Raw genomic sequence first — 10,539 nt, 5'->3', positions numbered from 1 at the left:
AATTTAGTGAGCAAAAGTGTACAAATATGAAAAGAAATTAACCAAAATTTAATCCACATATAATCTACATGAAAATGATGTAATTTTAATTTTATATATTTACCGTTCACGTCAATAAACCGTTAAAGGTTTAACAACTGTTAACTTTCAGTGACCACGTGTTAATTAAAAAAATAAAAGTGACAAGTATTATGTTTTTTTAATTTCAATGAGGAAAAGTTTATAAAAAGCAAACGAAAGTAATCAACTTATGTAGTTTAAAAATGTTTAAAATTACATTTGAGCTAATCTAGTCGCCACATAACTTTGCTAATTAATGTCTTTTTAATCAAGTAAATAAAATTAGTACAAGGCAGTGTTTCATATATGGGACCAACTTGTCCAATTCTTGTTTTTTCACCGACCATACAAAAAGAAAATGTAAATATATTTTTGCTTAGATAAAATAAAACTATATTGAGAGAAACGCTTAAAGAATTAATAGTTGATATAAACAAAAACTAGTATTAGTTAGTAAGTTGTGAATTTGATGATGATTTCTTCACAGAAGAGCAACGTGACACTAAAATCTTTTCATGTGACTATCCGTTCGGCTTCCCAATTCCACCAAAAAGCTCCGGCCTGTGCTTCACTGCTTACACTGTATCACAACCGTATATATATATATATACTTGGGAGCCAAAATCCCCACAGGAAAACATATATACATAGCCGAGATAAGGTGATATATCACGTGGCAACCCCAGATTCCGACACGTAACCGAGTCTATCGACTTCATCCCAAACTAATTTCGATGTTATTTCATCGTATTCGGGAACATACTCCTGTAAACATGGAAAACTCATAGTTAATGTCACATGTGAATGAAATCGATTTTTATTTTAAGTTTAAAATTCTGTTTTGGCATTGAATATTATATTAGGTTACCTCTAGTTGTCTGACCAATTGTTTGGCAGTTGGGGCAGACACGATAATGCAACGTGATGCTGGAGAAATAAAGCCTTCATCGACGGCCTTATCGATGAAAGACAACAAGGAGTTGTAATATCCATCAACATTCAATAGACCTACCTGCAACGAAGGAACATTTTCTTTATTATAAAAATATTCGTTTGTCTAGTCCACCTAAAGACATAATACCAACACCTTCATTTGACCAACATTTATATAATAAACTAAATTTCCCTTGCTCAAATGGAGAACTTCCAATCAATTCATCAAAGCATGAAGCACGAGAATTCATTAGGTTATCAAATCACATGTTATCTTTCCATGTGAGTTCTTTTCAAACACCACATGCATTGATTCTTAAATATTTCCTTCCTAATCCTTGGGGATGTATAAGATATTAATTCATCAATCGTACTCAAAGGGACAAGACAAATCAAAGGGACAAATAAAACATTTTTGGGTTAAAATTTCTTTTGTTCAATTGTCAAAGAAAGACATTTCACAATATTCTATTAGTTAGGGTTTAGACCATTTTTCTAAAATTCTAGTGCAGATAGTACTCTTCAAAATCTTTTCCACTATTAACAATATATATATATATATATATATATATATATATATATATATATATATATATCATTTAGATATAGTTGCTCGAATATGAATACTTTAAAAATAATATTTTTTACTACTAAGACCATTCAATAGATCTAGGCAGTTAAACAATCATACTCATTGGAGAAAAAACCGGAATATAGGGAACATGTTTCTTACAGGTTTACGATGTATTCCGAGCTGAGCCCATGTGATAACTTCAAGTAGTTCTTCCAGGGTTCCATATCCACCTGAGATTGATAACACATTGCGTAAATTTATATGCAACTGTAACACAGCGTTTGATTTCGTAAATATACATTCCTTCATACCGGGGAGGGCAATAAAGGCATCGGCCTGTCGTGCCATTTCGGCTTTTCTTTGATGCATATCAGATACAGCTCTTACTTCTCCAACAGTTTCACCTGTAATCTGCCAGTTTTACACAAGCTAATCAGTAACTTTAATTATAAACAAGATGGAGATTTGATTCCTAAGTTCTGAATATTTCACCTCTCTAGGCATCAAGGTCTTTGGAATAACACTGCAAAATCCAGCAACCAATAAAACATTAATCAGTTTCATTAATTCCAACTTGAGCCTTATTTGTTTTTTTATTATTATTAGTAAAAAGAAATGGTGGGGAACATCAACTCTTCCCTGGACCAGCATTGATGTCTCTTTGTTGAAAATGGTTCAAGAGAAAGATGGTGAAATGATGATTACTGCCTTGTGAAACATGAAGAAGAGAGAGAGAACAAACCCTAGAACATGGCGCCCACCATCATGAACTGCCTGAGAAACAAGACCCATCAATCCCACGCTTCCACCTCCATACACCAAATCAATCCTTCTCTCCACCTTCAAAAACACAACACAATGTTTCATAAAACGTATAGAAAGCTGAACCCCCTACACATGTCACGATGACATAATTTTTAAAAAAAATTACCCATTCAAGAATCAAGATAAGAAAACAGTACTTATAGGTATAGCTTAGTGAAAAAACACAGGCTCAAAGGGGCTTATGATATCAAGTCTAGCACGTTTGTTTCCCCTGGGGAAAAGCAAGGAATTATGATTATGGTTGTAATTATAATTATTATTGTATTAGCATTTCATACTCTTATATAATCATTAATATTTGGTCTATTAATCAATTAATCTTATATAATCATTAATATTTGATTTATTAATCAATTATTTTTTATATAATCATTAATATTTAATCTATTAATTGATTAATTGGAATACTATATAGACTCAATATAAACAAAGAGATCATGCAAGAAGGCTGCTCAACTGACAGTAAGGTTACAGCTGTCTCTCTCTCTCTCATGCTAAACCCTAAACCTTCTCAGCTTGTTACAGATAATCCATCTCTACAAACCATAATCATAAGCGCACGTCGAAGCCTTAATTGTTTCGAACAACACTCATATGGCACCATATAATGAACAGAAAATTCAGTACTAAAAAAATTAAAGAAATTCATTTCCAGGATGGGATATTAAACAAAATCAACCATCAAGAAGATAACTGCACCAAGTTCAAAGAAAACCATTCATTGAATTATATTTTTTTGTAGCAAACAAAACAATGGAAAATGCTAAAAAGGGTCTGAATTGAAATCATATTAATTTCCCAGGAAAAATTCTTCTTCCTCGGAAGCAGTTGAAACAGTAAAAATGAAACGAAAAAGGAGTGAATTTTAAATACCAATTCCTTGCCTAACTGGACGGCAGCTTCTTGATAACTAGCTTTCTTCCCTGAACTGCTTCCACAAAACACACAAATCCTCTGAAATCTGGACTTAATCTCTTCCATTTTCTTCGGGTTTTTTTCTCAAACAACAAGGATGTTTGTTGTAGAAGAAGAAGAAGGTTGAGAAATGAGAAGAAGGTGAGTATTACTAGCTGGTGCACGTTTAAATACACAGCGAAGATTTAAGGGAAATGGTTCCACCTGCAAGGGTAGTAACGTGATTCGATTTTTATTTTATTTTAATTTTATTCGCAAATTTTAGATTTATATTTTAATGGAGAGATAGGGAAGGCATTGTCATTTGATTAATTAATGGAACACGGCAACTCCTTTAGACTAGGGTGATGTGATTCTCGGCATATCTCACTTTCACATTTCTAGCCACTAGTTTTCGGCCACGTGGACTGATTGTATAGATAATTAGCCTTCCTAATTTGGTCTTGTTTTGGCCTTTTCTTTTAATTGATGAATCAACGTGTATACAATCACAAAAAATAAAGTAAAATCGAAAATAATAATAAATCTAATGATCACTAAATTCACAACTTAGCCTAATTTTCATGTAGGCAATTGGTTCAACATGATCGGCTCTGGTAAAATTGATTATATTGATGTTGAACTAATGACTCATTCTATCCTAATTTTCTTTAACAGTTCAATTATACCAAACTTAGCAACATTGCCATTTAAATTGAATCGAAGATTAAAAAAAATTACTTCAATACATACGTTCTCACATTAAATATTATCTACTATTATTTTAATTTGTGACATGTAAATAAAAAGCTAGTTAATCGAACTTATAGAATGACATAAGTGATTAAAGACATTATTTATAAAAATATGAGCCTATATTATCGTGTAATCATTCAAAGTTATTAAAAAAAAAGTTAATGAATTTTTTGTACCTAAAATGTGGTAATCAATCAGGGATGGATCGAGAGAAACGAGTGAGTACAATTACCCTCTAATTATATTTTTGTTGAGAACTTGTACTTTTGTTTACTATTTCTAACATAATTATTTTTCACTTACGTATAAACTAAGGGTGAACTACAATCAATACCACTTAATGGTAGGGGTGTTAAAAAAAACGGGAAATGTTAACCGTAAATGTTATATTTAATAGGTTAATTCATTGAAACGTTATATTTAATATGTTAATTCATTGAACCGTTAATATTAAACGGTTTTGGTTAACTGGACCATTAAAAATGGTGGTTAACGACATAATTTAAATAGCGTTCGCGGTCGCGTTTTCGATCGTGTTGCATTTATCGCGGTTGCAGACATAACGGTGTCATCGCGGTCATTGTGGGTGTCATGGTTATGAATTTTTTTAAAATTTCACACAATTTATCCTAAAACATAAAAATTATAACTATAATGTTAAGGAGTAATTTTAGATTAAATTAAATTAAATAAAAACTAAAAGTTTATATTCTATAAATTATAAATTTTTAAAGGTGGGAGGGTGATAAATTAACGTCTAAATTAAAAATATATTCTAGAAATTGTTTAAAATAATTATATATTAAAAAGAAATGTGAGTGGGACTGAGACGGTCCAAATTTGATTTTTTTTTTTACTTCAAAATTTCCAGAAGCTCCCTAATTCTCCCAACTCTCACTTAACCTTCCATAGAATTCCATCGGCGCAAATATTATTTTTGTTCTTTTTTTTTTTACTTCAAAATTTTCAGAAGCTCTCCAAATCTTCCAACTCTCACGTAACCTTCCATTTTTTAGAGAGAATTCTATCAAGCGTCCCCTTACAGGCTTGTCTTGATCTAGAGATTTTTTTCTTTCTAATTCTTCTAAACTTAGATCTAGGGATTTATTTTCTAGACAGATAATCAAAAACCATTGCTTTTCTTGATTTTTTACTTTGTCAAATGGAAGTCGAAGGCCCGAAGCTCAACTTCTTCCCGGCTTGTCCCCTTCCCAGTTTGTCCTCTTCCTGATTTTGTCCTCTTCCCGATTTGGTCATTGCCTTGATGAATGGCGAGTCTTGCTTGATACGCTCGATTGCTCTCTTTTTTTTTTTTTGAGTTCTCAGAACTTTTTTTTATAATGGTTGTTTGAAATTTGGTTGATGTGATGCTGATTCAATTCATCAACACCATATAAATTGAGTTTGGAACTTTGGATTTCTTTCTTTTGTACTAGCTTTGCATATTTTTTTCTTCTTTCTTTTCAATTAGTTTTTGCTGTCCTTTTTTTGCTTTTGCAGAGTGACTGCAAGGAATACATTTCTTCAATTTTTGGATGAAAATTTCAGCTTTTTTAAGTTATTTTTAAAAAACATTTGCAGTAACAGTTGAGAATAACGTTCCATTATCGACATTATTTATCGCTAAATATTATATTGTGGCCGCGACAGAGTACTATCGTCAACACTCTGTTATTCATCGTAATTTTTACGAATATCGATTTTGAACAGCAACGCTACCGCAAAATAGCAGCTGCTATTGTGATTGCGCCCTGCTATTCGAAACCCTGGTTAATGGTTAAGATTATGATTATAAATTTTGATAAACGATTAACCAATAAATAAATTTAATAATTATATTTCTAATTTATTATATTTTTACACAAATAAATTAATATATTTTTCTATTATTTATAATTTATATATATTTAATAAAATTTGTATACAAATAATTTAATATATATATATATATATATATATTTATCATTTTTTATTTTTTATTTCTTTAAAAATATAGAAACATACTTACATCAATATAATTATATGTTTATTGTTAGGTACTAAGATATTTGGACATGTACATAATTACACCGGTGAAAATATGCGTTAAGTGCTACGGTTTTTATTTTATTCACTTACATCGATATAAGTACGTGTTAAGTTATATACTTTTTTGAAGTATGAATTATGAAAAAATTGATAAATAATTGTAATAGGTTAACCTACGATTAACATGTAACTAAACCGTTAATAATAATTAACCGTTAGCGATTAACCATTTCTTAATGGTTAGGTTACGTTTAAAAAAATATTTTAACCGTCCATAAACAACCCTACTTAATGGGTAGATTTTAGTTTAATTATCATTTTTAAAAATTTTATCAGTAAGATTATTTTATTATTTAAATAATATCAATAAAGTTACTTATTATTAATAATTAACGAGAAATTTGATTTGGTGGTTATCAACCACGTCGGCAAAAATAGTATAATTATATATTTAATCTTTATTATTTGTAGATTCTATCATTTTGATTTTAATTTTAATTTTAAAATTTAAACTTCAACTAAATGATGAGATGTATTACTAGTCATATATGACAGGATAAAATTTAAGTACATAGGGGAAGGTGGGGTGTCCTAACCACTTGGCCAAATGACATATAGGGCTTACCGATTAGAACAACTTATATATATTATGATATAACTAATGACAAAAACTGGTTACATGAGAACTCAAACGTAAATTATTTAAAGAGTATGAGAGCACCTAAATCATTGGAATAAATATAATTCGTTATTTTTAATTAAATATATTTTATATAAATTTTAAAATGTAGTTAATATAATATTTAATATAAAATAAGTTTAAGCTAAATTTTCTAATTTTTATATTTTGTTATAATTTCATATATATATATATTTATAATTATTAAAGTAAGTCTTTTTTTTAACTTAATTAATAATTTTAATTTTTAATAAAAAATATATATTTTAATTAATTTTTATTGAATTATGTAGACCGAAATATGTAATTTAAATTATAATATTAACATAATCAAAATAAAGCGTAGTGAATGCGAAATAATTATCAAAGAAACTTTTGATGAAAAATATTTAAGATTAGAATTACAAATTTATTGGTAATTTGAGTTGTGCTAGTGAGTTTAAGGTTCATTAAATGAATTTTAAATATAATTTTAAATTTATTAATATAATTTCATATATATATATATATAATTGAATTATAAATATAAAAATATTAAATTAATTTAAAATATAAAAAAATTAAACATACTTTTATTTTAAATCTTGCCGTATATAAAAGAATATTTATAATAAATAAGGTATTATATTTATTTTTAGAGAAAATAACCTCAGTGACCAAAAATCCCATATAATATACGATTTTAACCAACTTTTTCCGCATTTTCCAAAATGACCAACAAAATCGCAATGCGATCGCTAATTCGCAACGCGATCTCCATTATCGCAAATTCGCGTTGCATTTCGCGTTGCGATAGTTGGAAATCGCGTTGCGATGGTATACAATGTCGTTGCGATTTTCCCAATTCGCAATGCGAATAAGTAAATCGTAACGCGAATTGGGAAAATCGCAATGCGATACTTACTATCGCAATGCGATAATACAAAATCGCAACGAGATACTGACTTTCGCAACGCGATTCTGACTTTCGCAACGCGATTTACATAGCGCCATTCGTATTAACGCGTATTTTTTTTTCAAAATCCAAACACGAATTTTTTCTTAATAAATCGGAAACTGAACCGTCCACAGTAATCGCAACTCATAACCTCAAACCCAAAAACACAACACTCAGTCCCATCTCCATCTCTCACTCTCTACGGCGAAATCCGTCCCCATCTCCGAAGATTTCCGTCCCCATCGCCGGCGAAATCCCTCACAACCATTCATAGTCAAAAATCCCTCACAATCATTCAGAAATGGAAAATCAACCTCCGAGGGTTAGTTTTTTTTATTTTTATTTTGAAATTTTTGCATTATTTTAGGTTTTTCATATTGAGATTGCTGATAAGTTTACTGGTAATTTCAATAATAGATTAACCATTTCACTTAGATTTCTTATTAAATTCATTCGATTGCTGCCAATACTGCTAAACTGTTTAGCCTGTGAAGTTAGTATTTGTCTTTGCTTTGTCTTTTGGTTGAAGTAATGTAGAAGAAGAATAGTTTCGAGAATGAAAATCGCAACGCGGAAATAACTATCGCAACGAGATAATCGCAACGCGAAATAAAAATCGCAACGCGAAACCAAAATCGCATTGCGATTTTCATTTCGCGTTGCGATTTTTATTTCGCGGTTGCGATTTTCATTTCGCGTTGCGATTGTCTGGTCGTGATAGTCATTTCGCGTTGCGATTCTCTCGTTGCGATAGTAATTTCCGCGTTGCGATTCTCATTATCTCGTTGCGATTTTCATTTCAACCAAAAGACAAAAACAGTGTTACAAATTTTAGTTTCAAGAATAAACTACTATTTATGTTTATTGTTTTGTTTTTGGTATATCTTGACAATGTAATTTTTGGTATATCTAACTTGGTATGTTTATTGTTTTTTTGTAGTAATTTTTTTCGGCTTCATTGACATTAAGGAATAAAGTTAGCCTAGCCACTACAATTGCTTCGAAGCTTTCACCTGCACAAAGAAAATTGTTTGAAGAAACCTGCTTCGGGCCATGGCTGAGAGTACAGCATCCGGGTGGACTTGCTAGTTTGACCCATTTGTGGCTTCAGACCATGACTAGCGATCTACCCGACAGTATACAACGTGGTGAGGAAGAGATATGGTTTCATTTTCCACCGGCGTATACTTGTTTTGGGCGGAAGGAGTTCTGCTTAATCACTGGTCTACGATTCGGACACGATGATGTAGGCCGGTACACTCGTCATATCACCCGCCCATCATGGTTATCCAGGGTTTTTCCTGATGAGTCAATAAAGAAGCCAAACTTACACGTCGACGACATGAAGAAATTGTTTAATAAGAAAGATGGTTTTACTCGGATGAATGACGTCGATGTTGTCCGAGTATGCCTTCTACTACTTTTGTATGCCAGCTTTTTAGGCAGAGAGGCCAGACAACCTATTCCTCAGGAGCTAATATTATTGGTAGAGGACCTAAATGCATGGAATCTGTTTCCGTGGGGTTCGTATATATGGAAAGCTACCTGGACTAAGTTGTCGTCTGCCTTTGATGACCGCAAAAGTTTGCGGGGCGATAGGTCGAAATACACTTTGTCAGGCTTTGTTTGGGCCTTTAAGGTAAGAATTTCTATATAATGTTTTCAAATTTATAATTAATTATTTAACAATTACTAATGTTTGTTATTATATTGTTTGTAGATTTGGATATTCGAGGCTTTCCCCAGCATGCGGACATATGCATTAAAATCCTCAGATGATATTCCTAGGGCTATTTCCTGGAAGAGGAAACGTATGTTGGATTGGGAAGACTTAATACCATATGCGACAATAAATAATGTAAGTTAACACAAATACTATCATATATAAACAAGTTATTAATAGTAGACGTTTAACTTTGTTTTAGTTTTTATATTTTTAGGAGGCCAACACTCCATTAATGAGACTGACACCCACGGAGGCTGAGCTTGCCACTGATTGGTGGCAAGCTAGTCAGCGTTTTTTTGATGGCACGAATGATGAGCAGCCTCCACTTCCTCCACTTCGAGAGCCATCACCTCACCCAAAGCCATCACCTTATCGACCCGACTATACACCTCTACAACGAGAGCCATCACCTATCCCGTCACATCATCGAGTCTCTTCTCCACCATCACCTCATGATAGGCGACCGACAAAGATGCCACGACTTCTATCTCCCTGTTCTCCACCTCCACGGGATGAGTCAAGGGAGTTACGTGATGAGATCAATACCTTGCGTGAGGAGATCGGTACTCTACGCGATAACGATGGTGCATGGCGTGTGGAGGTGTCTACTTTACGTGGTGAGGTTGCCGCTCTACGTGAGATGGTAGTATCGTTGCAGAATGAGGTTCATACTCTACGCAACGAGGTAAGTTTAAGATTTTCCATATTTAACTTGATGATAAATTTACTCGTAATTTCACTTAAATTAACCATTTCACTTAGATTGCCTAGTAAATTTATTCGGTTGCTGCCAAAACTGCTAAACTTTTTACTTTAACACTGTGAAGTTAGTATTTGTCTTTGTTTTGTCTTTTGGTTGAAAGTTTGAAATATATTTATCTTTGCTTTCACTGTTTAAATATCATGTCTGTTTATTTACTGATATTTGTATTTTTATTTAGCGGACCGATAAGGTTGATGCTTTACGTCGGGTTTTTCTTGCACGACAGAGTTCACGCATCAGACGGCGTGCACGTGCTATTAAGTCTCCGTATACCCCAATAGTGCGAAGACACCGCAAGAAGAAGCCCGACTCGCCTATCATCCCTCAAGAGTCCACTCCTATCGTTGAAGAGGCCCCTATCATT

At 32.1% G+C, this 10,539-nt stretch overlaps 1 protein-coding gene across 2 annotated transcripts; it reads right to left on the bottom strand.

The window, feature by feature from the left end:
• Window positions 1-328: 328 nt before the first annotated feature.
• LOC120185355 (cytokinin riboside 5'-monophosphate phosphoribohydrolase LOG7) lies at window positions 329-3,471 on the bottom strand. Of its 2 annotated transcripts, XM_039189600.1 has the most exons (7): window positions 3,266-3,470; window positions 2,310-2,407; window positions 2,060-2,090; window positions 1,879-1,978; window positions 1,727-1,797; window positions 929-1,072; window positions 730-825 (listed from the first exon to the last, which is right to left on the bottom strand). In XM_039189600.1, the coding sequence occupies exons 1-7, from the start codon at window positions 3,371-3,373 to the stop codon at window positions 730-732; spliced, it is 648 nt and encodes a 215-aa protein (XP_039045531.1). In that variant the 5' UTR covers window positions 3,374-3,470. The 2 variants fall into 2 exon arrangements, with proteins under 2 accessions (XP_039045530.1, XP_039045531.1); XM_039189599.1 differs by having other exon boundaries at window positions 329-825; window positions 1,727-1,978; window positions 3,266-3,471.
• Window positions 3,472-10,539: the final 7,068 nt, after the last annotated feature.

This window comes from Hibiscus syriacus, unplaced genomic scaffold, assembly GCF_006381635.1.
Source record: "Hibiscus syriacus cultivar Baekdansim isolate YM2019G1 unplaced genomic scaffold, ASM638163v2 tig00113098_pilon, whole genome shotgun sequence".
Lineage (NCBI taxonomy): Eukaryota > Viridiplantae > Streptophyta > Magnoliopsida > Malvales > Malvaceae > Hibiscus > Hibiscus syriacus.
Note: the sequence above shows the minus strand (reverse complement) of the source record. Positions and strands in the feature narration are given on the sequence as shown.

Bases quoted from the DNA above. Each gene is read 5' to 3' on its own strand.
- LOC120185355 (XM_039189599.1), bottom strand. From the start codon at position 3,373: ATGGAAGAGATTAAGTCCAGATTTCAGAGGATTTGTGTGTTTTGTGGA. The intron at 2,408-3,265 runs GTATTTAAAATT...GTGTTTTTGAAG, and splicing joins TCCAGTTAGGCAAGGAATTG to GTGGAGAGAAGGATTGATTT. The intron at 2,091-2,309 runs GTTTGTTCTCTC...TGGATTTTGCAG, and splicing joins GGTGGGCGCCATGTTCTAGG to TGTTATTCCAAAGACCTTGA.